The sequence below is a fragment of the Gymnoscopelus microlampas genome, assembly GCF_963454915.1.
Source record: "Gymnoscopelus microlampas genome assembly, chromosome: 17".
Classification (NCBI taxonomy): domain Eukaryota; kingdom Metazoa; phylum Chordata; class Actinopteri; order Myctophiformes; family Myctophidae; genus Gymnoscopelus; species Gymnoscopelus microlampas.
In genome coordinates, this window is record NC_139954.1 from 21,453,935 (window position 1) to 21,477,136 (window position 23,202).

The window sequence follows — 23,202 nt, forward strand, 5'->3', positions numbered from 1 at the left end:
GAGGAAAATCTAACTAGCCTATAAAACCATAAGAATTGTGCATTTGCTGTCAGAAATAGTTAGCCTATATCCATAGGAAAGGTTAGCTTGGGATAAGCTTTTGCAAAGTTGTGCACAAATAGCAGCTGTTTCTCACTCAACACTTAATGGTGGGTGTCCTAATAAGATTTCCTATTATCCATAGCAAAAATGGTTACCTTAAACATCAGCGGGAATCCCTATTTGTCAACGTCATTTCCCCTGATCCAATACAGTCCCTATGTCCACTTCCCTACCAAGGATCTGTGTGTGTTCACTGTGTTCAGCCTCCCAGCTACAGTGTGGTGGCAACAAGCCCGTGCAGAGAGAATGCACTGTTTAATCCCCAGCAGAAAGTCATACTTTGAAGATCAAAGAGACATATATCTGTAGTGCTGCTGCTTGTAAGTCGTATATCGATTCTCTAACCAGCGTTCTGGCTTTTCAGATCTACCAAGAACCGAAGAACGACGGTGAATGCTTGAGCAACATAAAGGAGTTTCTCAAGGGCTGCACATCGTTTCGCATCGAGGTAAGTGTTCCTTCCAGGATTACAATTCAAAGTTATTACGCATTTTTATCAAAGCACAAGCATATTTTCAGATACAGTGACAGTTCTTGGGTATCGTGGTGTGAAACTAGAGATTCTTCAAACAATAAACAATGGGGACACGGAGTGGATGGTTGACAGTGGGAGGAGTGTGAACAGCGAGCCGAGAACAATCACCCATCGCCCGGCTGGGAAGGAGCCCCGTTTGTCCCGTGTTGCTGCTTATCAACAAGAAGCGCCACCACCATAACCCACCATTCTTCGATTTATATGATTGCTTAGGGTGTTGTAACTTAACCGGGCCGTGATTCACATCGTCTTTAATTTGAATGAGGAGACAAAGCACCAATGGCACTAGTACGGTTGTGCCCTGTAATTAATGCAAAGCTTTGTCCTCGGGCTCATGCGTGGCAATTATTGTCACATCGTCGTTACACTGGCAGTCAGATGTATTGACGTTTCTTTTGTTTACACCAAATCACTGGTCTTGGTTAGCAGCAGGCAACTTAGGTCTTGGTAGGCGCAGCAACTATAGCAGCCTTAAAACCACAGCCAAGATACAGGTATCTGTTCCTTGATATTGTAATTTAAACATTATGATATGGTTTGAGCTCTGTTAGTGGATCAAGTACTGTAACTTCACCCATTACATCTTACTGCACATGCATTGTAGTTGAGAGGATGGACGGTATAAACACTATCTCTATCAAATTGAGGACAGTGCACAGTTACTGTGTTTGTCAGTGCATAGAGGGGTCGTTGAACTCACAATCTGACAATACAGCTCAGTGTTTGACAGCATCGACTCAAGCAACTCAGACTGCAGCCATTGAAGGGGATGTGTAGAGAGGATGCACTGTCATATTGGTAGCATGTATCATGCCCTTTTTATTAATTCGAAATAATTACCCTGCATTTTGTTAGTAAAGGGTAGCCGCAAGCAACTTAGATGCTATGATGCTGTCTGGCATCTAGAGTTGCAATACCAACCCTTGACAGCCCATTCATTGAAACCAAAACGTCCAATCTCATTGTATTTAACAATGTTAAACTCACCAACATTGCAGCTGTACGGAAAGCTTGGGTTATCCTCTTTGTTTCTGCCAAGTTTTTGTTTCCTAAAAATCCACCGTAGACATGTTATGAGCTACTTTCTGTCAATAAATTCCGGGACCGTTGAGTGATTTCCAAAACTTAAAATAAATAAGTAAAGGGCACCTATTTGTACAGGCTTTCTAGATGAAGTGGGTTTTAGGGCATGCATCCATGTAGACTTTGCAGTAGATTGCATTGCAAAGACAAACTGTACAAGACAGTAGACTGACACATGCATAGGCTACTGCAAGTTATATAATAAAAGTTTGGTAACCCATCATCATGCTCCTGCATCGGTCAGAAGCTGAACCTCTCTTTGGTATAAGACCAACCATACCTTCTTAACCTTAAGACTCTAGGTCTTAGAGTCTGCTGTGGCGATGACCCGCAGCAACTAGTGAGGACTGTGTAGACAGCAGTCAATTTAGGCAACGTTTAGGAGAATTCCACGTAGAAGCTACAACCGTCTCGCATGTTTCCAAACACATATATTTTTATTGTACCGTTGAAATTCAGTTGATAAAGAAATGATGAATGCTACTATATGGTTGTGGAAACGTTCTTAAGTAGCCTATGTACTTTAATATGAAATTGTACTATACAATTCAATTCAAAGGAGCTTTGTTGGCATGAGAAAACATATGATTACATTGCCAAAGCAACTATACTCACATTTCCTGAATGAGGTTGAATGTGTCGGCATTGTTAGGTGAAAACGTAGCTAAAAGCTATGTGTTTTTAAAACATATTCGTGTGGATGTTACCTTATGCACAGGATAGTTGGGGACAGCAGCTGGATTTTCATTTTATTTCCAATGACTTTACCACTAATTCCTTTGACAACAGGAAGTGATCCTCTAGAATTCCCATGCCTCCCTTGAGTCCCCCAGGAACAGTGACCTTATCCTCTGGCTACTTTGGGGACAATAACATATCTGTGTGGTTGACTTGGTTGACACATTTGCTGTCATCAGTGAAAAGGAGTTGGAGAGGGTGGGACTTCTGTGTTCTTCATCCTGAGTGGCTGTAACCTGTGTCATTGCTGGTTGCTCACTGAATGTTGTTAGGCCTGTCACAATTATTACATGATCGCCTAATTGCAATAATTTGAGATAATCGCAATTATTTGGCATAATCATTTCCATGTTGAAAACTTGCATACCTTTTCAAATATTATTTTAAAAATAGCAGAAATCGTCAGTCTACAAGCGTTCAACGCATCACTGTGATGCATTGTGAGATTGTAGATCGGCTAATTTTAGGATGCCTAAAAGTCTTTTATGTGTTCCAATGTTCAATGACAAAAACACAAACCATTAATAGCAATTATGTATATGACAATTAATCGTCAAGTAAAATTGTATTATCGTTTGTATTCCAGTTTCAGAGTTGGATGTAAATGCTAATACAGTATATCATGTCCTATTTATTGGAATAAGCTCATGGAAACAGAATTTGTTAGCTGGGATGTGCTAATATTAGCCAGCACCCAAAGGCACCATCCCCTTTTGCTTTTTGGGGTGGATGTGTCTTCTGTTTCCATGGTAACACTCAGTGTACTTCATGGATACTGGGATTTTTGTGATCAGGATATGAAATTGGCTATAATGACCTTTCTGAATATGACAACAACTTGGATATGAGCTCGTATTCGGTTGACTCTAGTCTGTGCACATAAAGCATGCTTATTTATGCACTCTTGACGAGTGATATCTTGTATTCAGAATATCATCTTGTTATATCTTGCTGAGTCACCGGAGGGTTATTGTTGTGTGAGCCTGCTCTAAGGGAACATTCTCTCACTGTGATGCTTTGAGACGGGACAGGCATCTCCTTTGTCAGCATGTTCATTATCTGGATACATTAATGTTTAATTTCACTCTAGTCATGTTTCTCACTATAACAGTGGATAATTTGCCACTTATGGGAAAACCTATTACAATGACCTGTAAGGTGATGTGGAAGAGGTCCAATTTTTGCAGAGAGATGCAAAAGAGAGAGGGTAGAGAGCACATGTTCTCAGGGCTTATAGTGACCACACACACACACTGTACAATATTGGCCAACTTAGTGTTGTCCCAGATTAAATGTCCATGTTGTGGTAAAACAGTTCGTCTTATGCGTCTTGGGTCACATTCAGTGTGACAGGGTAAAGGACCACCATCGGTGGGCCAATGTATTCCGTTGTAGAGTCCAACAGTGTTCTGGCAGGGTCTGTAATTGTGGGCCATGTTTGTTCAGTGAGTCTGGTGGTACCGACAATAGTCAACATGAGAGCGTTATAACAGCTACCAACATGTTAAAAAATAAAGGGAAGGTCATTGTGTTAACATAAACATCTACGTAACTGTTATCGGAGAAATTAAGGCCACAATTTGCTTGCAGACAATTTAATGAAAAACAGCTGTGAGGATATTACCATCTTCCTTTGGAGAATTCACATCCCGTTGTTGTCATCTTTTGCCAAGCCAAGACTGGGGTCTTCCTCCTTTAACTTTTTTGTGTTGTTTTCTTGTGGTACAATAACAATATTGCCCCAGCATACGCTACGAGGCATAGCATACGCTGGTGGACGTAGGTCATAGTCATTTTGCACAATGTGACAGTTAGACTAAATTCAACTCGCACAGTTTGACTTGGTGGATTATCAAGATTTACCTTTTTCTCATCACACAGTGTTACATGTAATGAACTATACGTTCATTAAATGTAACACTGTGTGATGGGAAAAAGGTAAATCTTGATAATTATAAGGCGACCAAAATAGTACAGTCTACTCTGCAGCAACCTTAGTGACTGTCTTGAGTCCCTGTGACAGCGCAGAGTTGTAAGAATGAGGATGTGTTCGCATGAGTCCTCACAGAGGACAGAATAACTTTCGGGAGTCCTGGAGGGATATAAGACTGGACTGTTTCTGTTGAAAACAGAACAGCCCCCTACACACACACACAAAAACAAACACACACACAACGTACATATTCTCCTGGGGCATATCTCTAATCAGAGCGGAAGATGAAAGAGACCCATATCTCACAGTCACTCAGCCTCAGTGGCACTGGACCGAGATTAACTAGTCGCTGAAGCTGTGATACAGGAAGAGAGTAGGAGCACAACCACAGCAAACAACAGAGTTAAAATCACTGCCACTGATATTAACTAACAGGGTACTGGGCAAATGGGTGTACACTCAGTACAGAATTAGCCACTTGAACCCTAACATCCCTATCCTGAAGGACCTGGGGGTGAACATTCTGCGAAAATGGCAGATCTACAAAAGGTCTCAACACATGCATTGTCAGCTTATAGATGGGATATTTACAGTGAAGACATTTGGTGTAGAGGGAAATACTAGAGGGTCAAGTATAGAGCTCACACATACAGCTCATACAGGTCAAATATATACTAGGGTATGTAGGGTGTAAAGATTATCCTGCTTATTACACAGCTTCATTGCTTATGGTAATGAAATTAATTTATGCCAGGTGTGTCCAGTGCAAAACAACGGGAAGTTTTGATCTAATAGAATCAATATTCGGTCTATTTCTCGCTTGAGTTTAGCTGTAAATTACATTGTGTTTGTTTACATGGATACAAAGTTGGATATGGGGAAAAAAATTAAGCAACGTAGATTGATATGAGCCAGGTGCTCTGAGTCTTTAATTAGAGCGCCACAGCGGTTATGTTATTGACAGAAAGCGATTATGTTACCGAGTTCATTTTCATTATTCAAAAATAACAGACCGATGAATTCAGTGATTGACCAATCAGAATCAAGCATTCAACCAAGCCGTGTAATACACCACAGTAAAGCACTGTAGTCGTTGCAGTCAGTCTTTTTATAGTTGCTGCTTCCGTATCATAAACAGATATGCATGTATGTTGTTGAACCATCAATGCATTCCACTCGTTGCTACAGTCAAGATAATGAGAATTATCGATTGGCTGCTCACCACTAGCGGTGTGTCCAACTGATGACACAGCCTTAGAACACTGTGGAATTGGTAACAATTTTCAGAAGGGTAATTCACTTGCCAAAGACTTTCTGCCACACATGCTGATGCGCTCTCTCTCTCTATGTCTATGTCTCTCCCCACCCCCCCCATCCCCTCTCTGTCTCTCTCCCTCAGCCGTTTGAGGCCAGTGACCTCCTCCTGGGGCTAAACTTCTCAAAGGTGCTGAGCAGTCTGGTAGCTCTGAACAAAGTAACTGCAGGTGAGTGAAAAGTGTGTGAGTAGTTTGTGGAGATGGTATCCTGTGCCTGTATTGAAACACCGGTCAGAGTGAGCCTCACGGCTGTGTTTGACTGAGGGGGCAGTGACAGTGAGTGCTAGACTGAGTGTATTTATATCCTGCCCTCCCTGCTACAGACATCGGCGTGGGCAGTGACTCTGTGTGTGCTCGTCACTCCTCGGCTCATCGTATCAAGTCGTTCGAGTCCCTGTCCTCGCAGTCTTCCCTGGGACGATCATCTAAGCTGCTGCAGAACCAATTCCGCAGTCTGGTAAGGCAAACAGTCACCACTACAGTGGAAACTCAGACTTACAGTATTATCGTATCAACCTGCTTAATATCTGAGAAGAGTCTAGCCTTTAAATGAGATGTCCTCTGGATGATATTGACACATTTACTTTTATAGCTGTCCAAAATATGACAGCTGTATTAGGTTTACTGCTAATCTCAGGGACTTGGCTTACAAACAATGATATGTTTGAGGTTGAAATCCTAAGTAATTAATATCAGGTCATGGATGTATTTTTATCTGAAAGGGATGAAACAGCCCCAAGTGACAATAACTATGTGTACATGGACCCTAATATTCCACTAATAATCAAAATGATAGCCCAATCAGAATAAAAATGGCTTGGAAGGAATTTTCATTTCAATCGATAGAAGAGATGTCCTACCAGGATTTGTTAACTCGCAAATTGTTTATGGATGTTTTGTGCTGCAAGCACATAAGATGGCCATCCATCCGTAAACAATTTGTTCCAGTCTGACCCTGGGGCAATAATATACAAGAAAATGAGTGGATGTCAGCCAAACTATTCAAACATTTGTATTTTGTGGAATTATTTTGTGGACATTGTATATTCATGCCTGTACTGGTCAAAACATTTTCCATTCCTATGTTACAGCATGTGCACACAAGGTTCACGCATACGCGATCACACTCTGATATAGCTTTTCCAGACACATACTATACACACACTACGATCCATGCTTGTAAGACATGTAGCCCAGGGGTCTCATAGGTAATATGCAACCCATCTATCCCATCCTAGAATTTGGGGGATGTGATGCAATGCCTCGAACCTTCTGGTGATCTCAAACGCCTCCGGTGCATGGAGTAGTTGTTTAATTGGCTCATTCACCATGCCCTCACAAAACATATAGGCTAAACATTTTTTGATGGTCCTCTTCGGGATCCCAAATAGATTTTGAGACCACCCAGTATTCTGCACAGCTTCCATGGTCCCTTTGTAGAGTACAATCACAGTTCACATAACTGGAGCTCTTCTTGGTCACCTCCTCGGCTCTGAGACTATTTGCCTCCCCATTAATGTGCATAATTTCACGAGTGACTGTTGTGTGTGTCAGAACAGACTTGTCCTGACTACTACTAAGCTACTTTTGGAGATCAGATTGGGAAATGTCGGTGTTAAGAAGGTGTTAAAAAGTCACTGTGTGCACTGTAAACACAGAGCACAGACTAGAGCTGATGGTGGGCAGATGGCGCTGTTGTGCGCTTATATGAGAGGAAAAAAATATAATGTAATATATGAATGAATAACATAATACTGTTATTTCATATGCCACACAAAAATACAACTTACTCTGTAATGAATGCAGCTCTTTGAGTTGTTGAACGTAGTAACACACCCTTGCTGTGGGCAGGGTTTTACAAGGGTATTGTTTGTCTGCAACATTGACGTTGACACATGATATTCGTTTGCAATGTGAGTGCATGCCATAAAATAATTGTGTCCGTCAAGCCCATGTCCCTCGCTCTCGCTCTCACTCTCTCTCGCTCTCTGTGTGCAAATGCATGAGATAGCTCTACCCCCACCCCCTTAAAAGTCCCCTCTTTCTTATCGACTCACTGTCAATTCAAGATTTGATTGAGGTGACCGTCCCACACAGACTCTGTTTACGCACCGCACATTTCCATCACGTATCCATTCTCTGCTCTCACACCTCTTATGGTTCTATGTCCTCCACCTCGTCTCCTTTCTATGTCTGACAGGACATGTCCGAGAACAGTGGGCAGCAGCTGCTGGTGAAGGCACGCTTTAACTTCCAACAGACCAATGAAGATGAGCTCACCTTCAACAAGGGTGAAATCATCAATGTGACTCGACAGGAGGAGGGCGGCTGGTGGGAGGGCTCACTCAATGGCAGGACTGGATGGTTCCCCAGTAACTATGTCCGCGAGATCAAAGGCTGTGGTGTGTATCTCAGACTACATTCCAGTTGTAATAGAATCTGTGTGAATTGGTCATTGTTTAGAGTTGATGACCATTCGGATATATTTATTGCTAAAGAATATTTGACAGAATCTGTATTTTATTCTAATATATTTGCATAGGGATGTAACAATATTGTCGTTATTGTGATATCGGGATAACATATTATTAACATTATTTAATCGCACAGCTAACCCGTTGTTTTTGGCTGATCGTCTGAACAACATAACCTAGCCGTTCGCTTAGCTGCTAACGGTGTCTTTTCTCCCGGTTTTGCAAAATATACAATTCCATCATTCCAACAGTCATATTTACGCCTCATTTATACATGTTTGCACGCTTGTGTCTTACATGAGGGTTGCAGATCTACAAGCTCACAAGGCATTGCGCTGCTACACGTTACAAGCTTATGGGTCGGCATCAAAATAATTGAAATAAATATTGTTTTGTGGACTTGTTATTGTGACATTATTCTATTGTGAGTTTTTGGTGTCATTACATCTCTATATTTGCACATATTTACAGATAGTGTGGGTCTTCCAAATTATTAATATAGAAAAGAAAAGAAAGAAAAGCAATGTTTTTATTTCTGACCATGAAACAAAATAAGTTTGAAAGAGAATTGATAGATTTATAAATGTAATAATTAAGACGCATTTCTCTCTCCCTACATAGACAAACAAGTGTCCCCAAAGTCTGGAACCCTAAAGAGTCCTCCTAAGGGCTTTGACACCACGGCTATCAGCAAGACGTACTATAATCTGGTAAGGACCCAGCACAGCAGTGATACGAAGTCAGCTTTTCCTCTCTCGTTTGTTCCTGTAACCACTTCTAACCAGGCGTATCAATTTTGGGCATGTCATCGTAGACCAAAAATAAAAATCTGAATTTAAAAAAAATAGCTGATCTACAAGATCACAATGTGTTGCGATGTAATGAGTTGTGAGGTTGTAGATTGGCTATTTTCCCTACTAAGTGGTTCATCATTTGTTTGATAAGCCGGGTTATGCTCAAAGAGCTTTCTGAAAGTAGACAATGGACATCATGTTTAACGTAATCAGTCGTCGTTCAGTGCGTATGCTTGTTCTCTTTTAGTTAATGTCTGTTTAAGCGCCAGGCTTAAAAGAGAGCTAGAAGCAAGTAATTGCATTGAGAAGAAAGATAAAACTTGGGTGGTCTCTCTCTGTCCCTTCAGATCTCTTTTTGTCCAACCCTCTGATGTGGGCCTACACTAGACATAACAATTTATGATAATGCTTGTTTAAATTTTGTTTACCTGAGGTGTAGTGTGCCTGCTAGAGCTCTTTCCCTGTTTGCTGCTATTCACTTGAAAATCACCTTGTGGGAGCATTTTATCCCTGTACACCAATGTACTTATTCGTGGCTTGTGCGTAGCCCAGGAAAATAAAATTGTGAGTAAAATCTATCTGCTATACCAGAAACACAATTGCATACACAAGTTGTTGCAGGACTCGAGAAACAGCGTCCGTTTATGAATAAGGCTGGGACTTAGTAGCTACATTATAGCCTTCCCTTGTGAATAGGCCTATGTAGGCTATTAATACTGAAATTATTGGTTCTCATAAATCTAACTTTTATGCAATCAGAATCAATAGATTTCATGATTATGGTGGATATACAATTAGGATGGATATACTATTATAGAGAACTGTTTGGAGTCTACGGTTTGGATGAACTTGGAGCCCTAGTGTGCAGTTCACAAGCCGCTTGGCAGAGATTAGAAATGGAGAAAAGCAAGCATGTTGCAACAGTTTGGGAGAGAAAAACGCCTTCATATTAATTAATTAATTAATATCACATTGATGACATAATTTCAGGCCTACATCATTTCAGTTTGACCAAACTATTCCTATTTTAGAACATGCTTATGCGGGGCACGAGCTATCCGTGCATTTGTTGTACTGTAGGTGGTACGATTGATATCAATTGGAGCCTTCCAGACGCATAGTACCTGCACAGTAAATTCCACATGGATGCGCATTGACGAGTCTGGTGGTGGGCAAAACTATTGGGTAGGTTGACTTACCAACTCAGGTCAGCAAGAAATTAATTAATATTGGATTCCCGCCCCTTGTCCTAACACAATAATATTGGGTGTTCATTCTGAAATTAAGCCAGAGAGAAGTTAGTTGGAATGAGTATATCTGAGGCTTGATTTAGGCTCAAACCTTTTGAAAAACGTTTGAGGGACATAAACAATATGATATCAAATATTATTATTATTTTTTAAATTCATGGTGTAGCTCCTTTAAACTGTGCACTCCACAGTGAAATTAATTAATGGGAAACAATTAGTGGTGCATTTTTAGTGGCCAAATGTCAAATCTTGTAGCAGGGCAAAGGGCTGTGTAGATACCTGCTAATACCCCTTTGCCACAATAGGCTTGACTGGGTCAACCCATTCCTTGGTTGTTCAGGTTACAAAGTTGGGAATTGTATAATGTTAGATGGGTTATTTCCAGGCCTCAGTGCCATCTAGTCTTCTATCTTAGAAAACTAAATGTCTAGCTAGATAGATTTGACTTCCACCTGTGCATCTGGTCGTTTTCGTGTCCCTCGCAGATGTCGGCACAAGCATGCTCATGATGAGTAGTCAGACCTGTGACATCATTTCTGTCCCACAACTTATAAATGGCGGCTACTATGACAGCTGAACTGCCTGTCATAAAACTTATGCTAGTCTGCCCCTGTTATGTATGTCTTGTTTCTCCTACTTTGCATCCCTACTACTCCCCACAGCCTCGAGGGTGTGGTTGTTTTTTTTATAAAGCTGCTACTGTAGCTGCTGACACAGGTCTGTGTTAGTGTGGGAGTGGCTAGACAGTAGGAAGTGTCACTCAGTCTTAGGTGGGTCAGTACATTTTGTTTTATTACTGATTACTAGTACTGTAGTTATTACTTTTTATGGTGGTGTAAGATGTTGCTATTATACTCTGAATTGGAATATAATATTGGTATCCTTTTCCTTTCTTTTGTTCATTGAAGGTGTTACAGAACATTCTGGAAACAGAGACAGAGTATTCCAAGGATCTCCAGAGTCTTCTGACCAACTACCTGCGATCTCTTCAGAGCACAGACAAGTAAGTCCTAATGTATAAAGAACTGATTCACAAGCTTGTAAATCGCCTCATTCATGAGAATAGGGGATCCCGTCCTACTAACATTCTAATGTTATTCATGAATCATGATTAAGGCTCAAATAACTATACCCAATATCAAAATTGTCTTTGTTTGGCAAACATTGTCGTCGGAGTAAGAAATTTGTCACTACAAAATCCAGTCCACATCAATCCAGCTTCAGGCCTTCTATATCTGCCATCACTTTGCTTGTGAATTACATTGTCATATGTCACATTTACTGTATGCTAGATTGATCCTTTGGCCAATATCATACTCGGTCTTATGTCTGGCTTTCACAGCAAGTTCCTAGACCCTGGAACAATTTAATTTGATCACTAACTACTTAACCTCTATTTGCATCTATTTTGACTGATGTGTTTGTGTCCTTGTATCTTTTAACTGTATTCATACCCTGGTTTTAATTGATTTTTGTATTACTTATCTTACTGTTTTATCCTTTATACTCTTTGATTTTGCACAACATCATTGTAAATGAGGCCATTGAGGCCAGCCCTCAATGATTTGATCTAGTAAGGACAATATATCAGTTATTGTCAGCAAGCAACAAAGTTGTGACTAAAAGTTGTTGACTGGAGGCAGAACATTAAGTATATAAACCACAAGCTGACCACCATAGTTTTAGTGGTGTGTGGAATAACCCGGGATGGTTCAAATGTGTATTCTGTGCTGGTCAAAAACAAAGGAACAGCTGGCTTGATAGTTAATCATTGAATATGACTTTTAAATTGCACGCCCTTGTCTCAGTTCTGGTCCTGTCCTATACCTAGCAATTTCATATATCCTCTTACTCTTTCCTCCAGGCTGAGTGCTTTAGATGCCGCTCTTATTCTGGGGAACCTGGAGGAGATTAGCACCTTCCAACAAATGCTTGTTCAATCACTGGAGGAGTGCACCAAGTAAGTCCCGCCCAATATATGTCTACTGCAGCAGCCTCCATGCTGTTTCATAATGGGTACAGGGACACCTACTGTTTGTCTGTGGTACTACATGTTCTGTGGTCAGGTTCTATTTACTGTGGTCCGTTTTATATTGTTTTGAGCCCACAATGTCTCATTTGATTGGTGTTTTCTTTACCAGCTTGTCCCCTTTCATTGTTCTTAGGCTTCCAGAGAACCAGCAAAAGGTTGGAGGTTTCTTTCTTAACCTCATGCCACAGATGAAGGCTCTTTATGTGGGCTACTGCTCCAACCACCCCTCCGCTGTGAACGTGCTCACCCAGCATAGGTACGCCTTAATGGCCTCTTTTATTTGTAATACTTTACCACTGCATACCACAATAGTATCACTTATATTCATTAGGATTGCATGATTATGGCTAAAAAACATCATATTTTAATCATGGTTATTGATAATAATGTTTTTTCATGGCTAGGCTTTGTTACCTATTGTAGAGTGAAATTGCTTTGACCAAATGGCATGTAAAGGCCTCTGATGGATGGAGAGATGTGTTGTACAAAGTTCTAGTTATTAACCCTTATGTTAAAGTGAGAAGGAGAGGTGCAACAGCTTGAAGTATAATGAATAAATGATTGTGAAACAAAGAATCAAGATTTTCCAGATTCAATTAATTGTTCCACCCTCCTAACTTCATTCTATTGCAAATGTCACAATAGCTAGTATTGCAGAGTGCATTATTTGTCTTTTTAATTCTTACAAAGTATGACTTTCTTTTGTACTTATTCCTTTAAAATTGTAATTATGAAATCACGACAGGCGATCAGACAAACTCTTTCTCCTCTCTTCTGTAGTGAGGCACTGGGAGAGTTTATGGAGGGGAGGGGTGCAGTCAGCCCTGGGATTCTTACCCTGACCACGGGCCTCAGCAAACCCTTCATGAGACTCGACAAATACCCTAACTTACTAAAAGAGCTGGAGAGGCACATGGAGGTGTGTCTGCATCTATCTGATTACTCATTTTCATTAACCACTTGAACTCTAGCGTCCCTATTCTGGGCATGCCATAATAGGCAAACATTCAGCGAAAATAGCAGATTCACAACTCATTGCAATGCGTTGTGAGCTTGTAGATCTGCTATTTTCCATGGCAAAACAGGAGGGGGCATAAAATAGACCCCTGGGGGACTCTGGTCAATAAAGTATAGAGGGTGTATACGTGGTTAATGCGTGCTTGGATTATATGTTGTATACTGTAACTTATTTGTTTCTTTTATTTTTTTTCATTTAGGAGAATCACCCAGATAAGCCAGATATTCAGAAGTGCATGGCAACGTTCAAGAACTTATCTGTAAGTCAGTTCCCCCTTTCTGTGAGTGAGACATCAACATAAATAGATGGGAGCTCTATTCTGAGCAGCTGTTGGCTTGTTTCCCATGTGCCAGGCTCAGTGTCAGGAGGTCAGGAAACGCAAGGAGCTGGAGCTGCAAATTCTGACCGAGTCCATCCGACTGTGGGAGGGCGATGACATCAGGACCCTGGGTTCTGTGCTCTACATGAGCCAAGCCATGGTCCACAGTCCGGGAGCGGAGGTACAAGCACCATCCATCCCCCTGCTCCTCACTCGAATAGCCCGTAATAGTCACGCCATTTCAACCCATGGTTCTAAAGCATAAGTCATTGCTCCTTTGCTAAACCTTTTGTACTTTCTAATAATGCATATTTATATGCCATTTTTTCTTCACATTTCTTCACAATTATTCATTGCTTGGAAATGTTACATTGTACTCCTTTCTAGACCCTCCAGAAAAACGCGATTATGCGATCGCATAAATTACCGCATAATCAGCCAAATGGCACAGATTATGCGGGGGTAATTTCTTTTCAAAAAGGGTGCATTTTCACCGCAATAATCCATATTTCCATGCAAAATATGTGCAATATGCGGGCTCGCATGATTTCAAAATCATTTCCACATAAAGTTTATAAAGTCATCGCCTCACCCGTTAGTTCACGTTCACACAGAAGCAAAACAAACCGTGGTGGTGTGCCGTAATTAAACAGTGCTTCGGTGTCTGTGACGTGTGTGTGTGTGTGTGTGTGTGTGTGTGTGTGAAGTGTGTGTGTGTGTGTGTTCACGTGCGTGCACTGGCTGCACCCGGCTCTGAAGGGCAGCAGAAGATACACTCTCCTCCCTTGCTCAATAATGTAGCCTAAATTAACCTGCTCCGTGAAAATTCAAGAAACATTCGTAATGAGAATTTTATGTTTATCCTACTTGATGCGACGTCCATTGCACTTGTTGTAAACTGAGTTTGAAACATTGCCACGTTCAAAAACGTTCCAGCAAACCATCTCCTCAGACAAAAGTAATAGTATTCCACGGAAGCAGATAGGAGCAACACTTGTAAGGACCCCTAAGTTAATATGTATTTGACTGCGGACCCCCATCTGAAAAATGTTTTGTGCCAGGGACCCCCATACAAGATTTGTGTTATAATGTTTCAAGAATTCCAAATTGTTCAACTATTTAAAAAATTACTTTGAAAATAGCAGATCTACACACTCACAACACGTTGCGTTAGTGACATGTTGTGAGCCTGTAGATTGGCTATTTTCAAATATCCAGTGTACTGTATATATTATGATTAAAGTGGTTAAATAGATTTTTATAATATTTATGAATTTTGCTGGGGACCCCCCTCAAGGACCACTGGCGGTCCTCGGCATAGATATAGAAACCTAGATACCTCATTGGCCTCTGCAGTTCATTGGAGCGACTGGTATCTCAATACAAGGGTCTTCCGCAGGGCTACTTGACTACTGGCCAATCACAGCACGTTGACTACTGGCCAATCACAGCACGTCTTAACTGACTAGTTGCTGCGCGGCTTTCTCTTAAGAAAAGACCCGCCCCACCTGCCTCTGATTGGCCTACCGAACGCCCCCTTCTGTGACGCACACGGAAGTTTCCAGCTTGCCCTGCTGAAGCGGAAGGAAGCACGGCCGAGATCCGCACACCTCAGAGCCGAAGGAGGCGTCTACCTTTATATGTCTATGGTCCTCGGACCCCACTTTGAGAACCAATACCATAGGGTGTAGGAAAATCACTTTTTTTAAATCAACACGCATATATATATTTAAAAAAACAACATTTTGTTTCTTGCATATATATATCAAAAAACACATACCATTGCATTGCCCCATAGATAATAGCCCAATGAAGAAAAAAGTTACATACAGTAATCAGTTAGTTTGTTTTTTCCCCCCAAATGAAAACAAAGGACAAGTCTCTTCTTGTAACTCTTGCAAGACTTACCGTACAAGAAATAAGATACAAGTAAAGGAAAAAAAGAACAATACACAAAACCAAAAACAGGAACATAAACAAGAAAAAAAGAACAAACACATCAGTCAACTGAACCATACGGAAAGGTTACAGTGTAATCCGCAAAACAGCACTCCCGCCACGACACCCCAATAACACTACACCACCAGACCTCACACAATACCCTAATCTGGAATGAAAGGAAAGTTTATCCTCCGGACATATTGGAAGAAAGGACTCCATACCTTCCAGAATTTTTCAGCAAAACCATTCAGGGACAGTCTTTTTTCCAATTTAAGAAAATATAGGATATCTCTCATCCAATGAGTATGGGAGGGAGAGTCAGGAGATTTCCATTTCATCAAGATAAGACTCCTTGCCAATAAGGTGACAAAGGCCATAGCATCTTTCGTAGCTTTAGGGAGGGAAGGCAAAGGAGGGAAAACCCCAAACAATGCACCAACAGCACATGGTTCCACATTTTCCCCCGATATCTCTGACAGAGAAACGAAAATTTCTTTCCAATAATTGTGGAGGGACGGACAAAGCCAAAATGTATGTATGAGGTCTGCCGGAGCATGTTGACATCTATCACAGGCGAAACACGCATCTTTTTTTAGTTCACGCAAAGTAAAGTTAAGTTCGCAACTTTCGCAAGTTCCCGCAATTTTAAGCAAATTCCCACAATTTCACAGCATAAATTCCCATAAAACCCCTGCATTTTCCATCGCATAATCAAGGATTTTTGCCCACGTTTTTCTGCAGGGTCTACCTTTCATATAATCAAAATAAAACCTTTAGGTATGTTTGAGTGACACTCGTGATAAATGACTGAAGTTTGACAACCACTGCGTTTGAATTATTCAAAGGTCATTTTACACAAGTTTAGGAGGACACAATATGTCAAATTAGAACACTGATATATTATCATGGATTAAGGCAGAATACATAATTTATTGTCAGAAATGTCAATATATGTCACACCTAGACTGACTTCTTCGTCATAACTTCCAGACGTAATCCTCCATTGTGACTTAACAGCACTTTTCCCTTCAACAGAGAGGCCTTGATTGTAGCATTTCTAACAGACAGAATCCTCCATTGTGACTGAACAACACCTTCCCTGAGGAAGAGGGCTTATTATTAAGACCTCATGCTCAGAATAACTCTGTTATGACTAGGGGCCACCTGTTTCAGACAGAGGTGTTGACTGTTCTATCTCTTATAGACATTTATCATGACATAACTCCTGTACAGATGTCCCCTATTTTGGCAGAAGAGTATCTAGCTTTGGACAGAACTCTGTATTATTACCCTTGGGAAACAACAACTATATCTATCAGAGAAACAGCTGTTAGTTAGGTGAAATGGCCATACAAATTGTTGTTTGAGGAGTTTTCAATTTAGTGGGACGCAAACCCTCCCTAGTGGTGTAAACAACTGACTGGATGTTGACAAGGGCTAATCTCCTAGCAACAATAAGCTGTCGAAGCCGTCTATATTATACTACTAGAGCTATTTGTATATCGGATTGACCGATATATCGGCCATTATTTGACTTTTTTGATGACTTTGTATCGGCGATGCATTGCGTCCTGATTTTTCACCTTTTAATACATTTCTAAAATAGCATATCTACAAGCTAGTTTTGAATATGTTTGAATAGGGAATAAGTGGTTAAATAAAATAAAGCTCAGTTAATTTGTATTTTATATTTGCTTTCTGGTCCATTGTATGATTAAAGTTAAATGTCTTAATTTGAATTTTTTTCATCTATCAAAAAGTTATTGGTGTTTTATTTGTATTTATTTATTTCCTTATAAGTTAAACCTTTTCAAATAGAAACTTTCATCAAAGAAATCAAATTGATTTCAAGGCATCGGTTCTTGTCTATATTATGTATTTTTGGGGCTTTTTCAGTAGCTTCATGCTTATGACTTACAAATCATTTGACTGCCGTCAGAGTTGAATGTATTAATCAAGTAACACTTTTCAAACCACCCCTCAGGAGAAGTGTGAGCGTTATCTCATGCTCTTCCATCACGTCCTCCTCATGCTGTCTGCCAGCCCCAGAATGAGTGGCTTCATATTCCAGGTCAGACTAAATCCACACTAAATTCTCCCACAGCTGCACTTAAAAGTTCCATTCTAATTTCTCATTGAGGTCCGGCTTCTAAATCCTGATTGTATCCTGTTATACACTGTTTATTTACTGTACTTGTGTGACGATTTTTCCCACAGGGAAAGCTGCCACTGGCTGGCATGACGGTGACCAAACTGGAAGACTGTGAAGCCCACAAAAATGCCTTTGAACTCACTGGTAATGTACTAGAGTTTTAGGCCGGACATCTAGAGTTCGGGCCGCATGTTAGTTGCCCCAGGCCGTTTTGAGCTGCAGTACCTATGAATGGCCAGCATGTCCAATGCGCTTCAATGCAACCACTGGGTTCTGGGGGCTTGCAGGCACAGCGCTCCCTCGAGCCCTTGCACGCCGAGTTTGAAGTCGGTCGGCCCACCATATATGGGCATAGCGGTTGGATCTGTGGCTCTAGACAACCGGATCTCTGTATCTGTCAGTCCTTGTCCCTTTTTATGCCCTTATATGGAGATCGCTGATATCATGAGTATATCCCCATACATTGGCATGCCCCCCTTTGTGCCAATATATGTAGCTGACTTGATTTGTTTGCGCCTGTTTGCCCATGACGACAGATTGAGGTTAGACAACGCACTCCATATGTGGGCGTAGCTGCATTGGGAACTCCTTATTAGGTTATGGCTCCCATAATCTGAGTTCCCAGAAGTTTTCGCCAGCTCTGGCGAGGAACTTCTGGGCCAGAGCCCTGGTATTTGTGGGCGGGATGTAATTTACGCTCAGAATCTGAGCGGACACGCCTCTTACCGGTCTGAGGCTGTGCAACTCGTCTAAAAAGTCCGACGAGAGGCAAACAGCATTACACAACAATGGCGGGCGCAATTTCTCAAGGGGAAATTGCTTCCCGTCGATTCTATTTAGATGCAACACCCACTGCATGTGGATCCCGCCCCCTTTTCTTCATTGGCTGTTGATTTGAATCACAACGCTGTGGCCGCGCCCCTGCTGTACAAGCTCCGACGCCCAGACTCCCAGACTATGGCTCCCGTAAGCCAATTGTAATATAAGAAGCTGTAGTAGGATGTTGGTTGTGTGTTAAGTGCATGTTGTACTGTGTCTGCAGGTTGTGTGTTAAGTGCATGTTGTACTGTCTGCAGGTTGTGTGTTAACTCATTCAGTGCCTGACTTATTTCTGGCAGTTTGGCTCTGAGTGCCAGAGACAAAAATACATTGTAAAAAAAAAGTGCTTAGGAAGCGAGATACAGCCTTTTTCAGTAAGATGTTAAACAAGAAGTGAATGGAGCAGCAAATCTTCAAATCATGATATCTTGGGTTCTGAACATTTAAAAAAAAATCACACCTGTGTGAAGGTAGCGGCGCCTTTGATATATTTTATCATAGATATGTGTTTCTACTAGAGAAACAATATTAAAAGGCTTCCAGTGGCACTAAATAGTGCCATTGGAAGCGAATCACCAAATGCATTCCAAGGTAAGTGGCAAAAACTGATCTGTCATAGCTGATAGAGTGGGTACCTAAAAAATAAACTTTAGGTACCCACTCTATCAGCTTCTATCTTCGTAGCTTTTTGTAGCAGATATACAAACTTCGCGCTCTATACCTTTAGGTATAGAGCGGATATTAGCCCTCTATACCTGGCTTTTGCATCATAGTGATGTCATGAATAGTAACATAGTGATGTCATGAATAGTGACCAATCAGAACGTTGACGGACCTGACCAATCAGAACGTTGACGGACCTGACCAATCAGAACCTTGGCGAGCCTGACCAATCAGAACGTTGACGGACCTGACCAATCAGAACCTTGGCGAGCCTGACCAATCAGAACGTTGACGCAAAAGCCAGGTATAGAGGGCTAATATCCGCTCTATACCTAAAGGTATACCTAAAGGTATAGAGCGGCTAGCGCCGCTAACTAGCGCCGCTAAAAATATATATATAAGCCCAGAGTGCCAATGACGTCGGCGACGTCATTGGCACTCTGGGCTTAAAAACGTGACGTCGGCGACGTCAATGGCACTGAATGAGTTAAGTGCATGTTGTACTGTGTCTGCAGGTTGTGTGTTAATTGTATGTTGTACTGTATCTACAGGTTGTGTGTTAAGTGTATGTTGTACTGTATCTACAGGTTGTGTGTTAAGTGTATGTTGTACTGTATCTACAGGTTGTGTGTTAAGTGTATGTTGTACTGTATCTACAGGTTGTGTGTTAAGTGTATGTTGTACTGTATCTACAGGTTGTGTGTTAAGTGCATGTTGTGCTGTGTCTGCAGGTACCCAGTTTGAGCGCCTCCAGGTGGTGTGCAACAACCAGCAGGACCTGCAGGACTGGACAGAACACCTTGGCTGGCAGACCAAGCACACTGCAGCCTCAGCTCCCAGCCACAAGCCTCTCACTGTGCCCTGCCACACGGTCAGCAAGCAACCCTCACACAAACCCTTTCTAACTATGTACACACACGTAAGAAGTGGATTACACTACAGTGGCTGGACTGTGGACTGGTGGTGAGCGCCAATGATATTTGTATCCGACATCAATGCTGCCCCACAAACTGAACTTGGATGGAAGCTAATTCAACCCATTCAATCCGGGAACGCGTCTAAATCCTAAGTTTAAAACTTATGTTGCTTATGTTATAGCTAATCTAAAATGACATGGATGCGTTCCCAGATTGAATGGGTTAAGCTTTCAAAGAGGACTGCTCCACGAGTTTGTTTCAAAGTATCCTTGAGCAAGACACTGAACCTCAACTGCTCCTGATGAGCAGGTTGATGCCGTGCATGGTTTCTTGTGCCGTCGGTGTCTGAATTAGGGTGTGAATGGGTGAATGTAAAGCGCTTTGGACAAACTTGGGTATTAACCCATTAAATCCGGGAAAGCATCTACAAATGTCTACTAAATACAGGTTTCTGACAAATCTATGTTGCAATATCAGTGGTGCTCAAACATTTTCATGTCAAGGACCCCCAAAATGATATGTATTTGGCCGCCGACCCCCATCTCAAAATATTTGATTCCAAGGACCCCCAGAAGCAACGATTTGAGTTACAAATGTTCGCTTTAAAAACATATTATTCAAAGATTTGCACACATTTTCACAGATAAAAAAAAAATAGCAGATCTACAAGCTCATAGTGTGGTACTTGGTTCTGCGCTATGAGCTTGTGTATATATATATATGCTATTTTTCAATAGCCAAAGAAATACTTTGCCGGTCTTAATGGGTTAAGGTGTTGACAGTCACCACTCAGCCCTACAGTGGTTAAAACGTGGAAATTGAAAACCCACAGTACCGGGGGTTCTGAGGACCAGAGTTGGGAATCCCTGTAGTGGATGTATATTTCCAGTGTGCATTCCAGTGTGTGTGAACCACAAAGGATCATTACATAGGTTGTGTCTTCTGCTCCCTCAGCTCCCGTCTCACCCCCTGACTCCGTCCCGTCACGCTGAGGGGAGGGCCATGACCGTGGCACCAGCCTACCACACCCTGCCCCACCCCTCCTCCCACAGTGGCTCTCTCAGCAGCAGCATGATGTGGGGACCCCTGGAGCCGCCCAACACTCCTAAACCCTGGAGCCTGAGCTGCCTGCGCCCTGCGCCCCCTCTAAGACCCTCGGCGGCTCTCTGCTACAAGGAGGTAACCTTTCCCCTAGCAGTCTAGTGCCACCCTTCAGCCCAAAATGTCAAATTTGCACACAAGATGTACATCATGTCATAGGCAGCATCAATTAAATTCGACCGGTTTTGGTGAGCCCATGCCCTTCCCTCTAGCACCACCTTTAGGCCAAAATGTCTAGATGGGTGTAATAGCGGGCCTTTTAGATCAGTGGTTCTCAAACTTTTTCATGTCAAGGACCCCCTAATTGACACTTATTACCCCGCGGACCCCCATTTGAAAAGATAAGCCAGGGACCCCAATAAGAGAAGGTTTTTACGGCTCTCTAGCAGTGATTCTCAACCATTTTAATTTCAAGGACCCCCAGTTTGACATTCATTAGGCTACAGACCCCCATTTAATGGCATTTATACCTCTGGGACCCCAATTCACATTGTAAAACCAATGTTAATTTAACTCTGAGAGTGTACAAATGGAACCAAATGGACCCTAACGGGTCCATTTGGTTCCATTTGTACACTCTCAGAGTTACAGACCCATAAGGGTCCATTTGGTTCCTGTCCATCATCTAGCTGGGGACCCCCTGGAACCCCCTCCAATGTTTTAGATGCTAAAACTGAACGCATACTCCACTTTTAGGTGATCACCTTCTCACCGCGGTGGTTGGAAAACTACATCATGACTGAGCCGCGGTGATAAGCGAGTCACCGTTCACCCCAACACGTCTCTGTTTTTACTAACCGAAATCACCCTGCGGCTGTGATTGGTCTAGATGTTGGGTGGGCGGTCCCCTTGGATTCACAGGCACATGGTGAACAGTGTTGTGAAACAGAGGGGAGACACGGAACATGAGCGCCTAGTATCAAAATCACCTTTTTAGGTGAAAACGTTAAAAGGTGAAAGGGTTATCACCTAAAATGGTAGCATGCAGCCACCTTTAGTCTAGTTATAAGTCTCTCTCTTCTTGCCCCTCCTGCAACAGGATCTCAGTAAAAGTCCCAAAAGTGTGAAGAAGCTCCTTCCCAAACGCAAGCCTGAGAGGAAACAGTCGGAAGAGGAGTTTGCCTTGAGGAAGAGTATGTTTAACGTCTTAACTTGTTGCTGTGACCTTTTACCGGTCAATTGAAATGCATTGAATGTGAATCCTGCTGCTGTTGTGATGTTTTATGTCTGAAACATGTTACATTTCCAAATACATGCAACTGTTTAAGGTCTAGATTGAAAAAGGGTGTAGAAACATCTAAAGGGACAACTTTTCTAGGAAGAGTTAACCCTATATACATTGTACGACAAACAGCTAAAATAACCGATCATTGTAGAACCGAGTTTGTAGATCTGCTATATTTGCTATTGGTGAATAATAATAATAATAATAATAATAAAACAAATGAGATATTTTGGAAATCTTCACCTGCCCAAAATAGCGATGGCAGCTTGACAGTGGTTAACCATTTAAACCCTTTATATTGTTGTATGTCAAATAGGGAACATTTTTGCTACATGTTTGGCATTTTTTTCCCGGATGCCCAGAATAAGATATATTTTTTTTCTGCTCAGGTACAGCTGCTCTGGAGGAGGACGCCCAGATCCTTAAAGTGATCGAGGCATACTGTACCAGTGCTAAAACCAGGCAGACCCTCAACTCCAGTAAGGAAACGCTTAGAAACGCACACATACTTCCAAGGGTTCATGTTTGAGTGTGCAGTGTTTGTTTTTCCATTACTCAGTTGTCTTTTCTTTAATACTGGTATTCTGAATGATCCTTTTTAACAATATATTTTCTGTCTGTCTCTCTTTCACTCCTCACTCTTTGCATTGGTCTGGTTTAACATTTGTTACCCTTTTTGTTAATTTTTGGTTTATTTCGTCATCCTTTATTTTTGTTGATTTGCGCTGTTTTAAATGATTTCCCCCACACTGTGATATTGTCCACATATATAATTTCGCCCACCCTGCAC

At 41.7% G+C, this 23,202-nt stretch overlaps 1 protein-coding gene across 2 annotated transcripts in view; it reads left to right on the forward strand.

Annotated features, from left to right (window-relative positions):
* arhgef7a (Rho guanine nucleotide exchange factor (GEF) 7a) overlaps positions 1–23,202 on the forward strand; it is a 30,941-nt gene that overhangs the window by 2,117 nt on the left and 5,622 nt on the right. The window contains exons 2-18 of one of the 2 annotated variants that reach the window (XM_084085491.1): positions 467–550; positions 5,791–5,875; positions 6,031–6,164; positions 7,908–8,109; positions 8,803–8,891; positions 11,134–11,228; positions 12,090–12,185; positions 12,391–12,513; positions 13,038–13,176; positions 13,475–13,534; positions 13,629–13,775; positions 17,520–17,606; positions 17,753–17,831; positions 19,901–20,040; positions 21,041–21,265; positions 22,227–22,320; positions 22,802–22,891. In XM_084085491.1, the coding sequence (XP_083941617.1) occupies positions 467–550; positions 5,791–5,875; positions 6,031–6,164; positions 7,908–8,109; positions 8,803–8,891; positions 11,134–11,228; positions 12,090–12,185; positions 12,391–12,513; positions 13,038–13,176; positions 13,475–13,534; positions 13,629–13,775; positions 17,520–17,606; positions 17,753–17,831; positions 19,901–20,040; positions 21,041–21,265; positions 22,227–22,320; positions 22,802–22,891 (1,969 nt within the window). The remainder of the gene's footprint in view (positions 1–466; positions 551–5,790; positions 5,876–6,030; positions 6,165–7,907; positions 8,110–8,802; positions 8,892–11,133; positions 11,229–12,089; positions 12,186–12,390; positions 12,514–13,037; positions 13,177–13,474; positions 13,535–13,628; positions 13,776–17,519; positions 17,607–17,752; positions 17,832–19,900; positions 20,041–21,040; positions 21,266–22,226; positions 22,321–22,801; positions 22,892–23,202) is intronic. The other variant, XM_084085492.1, reaches the window with a different exon arrangement.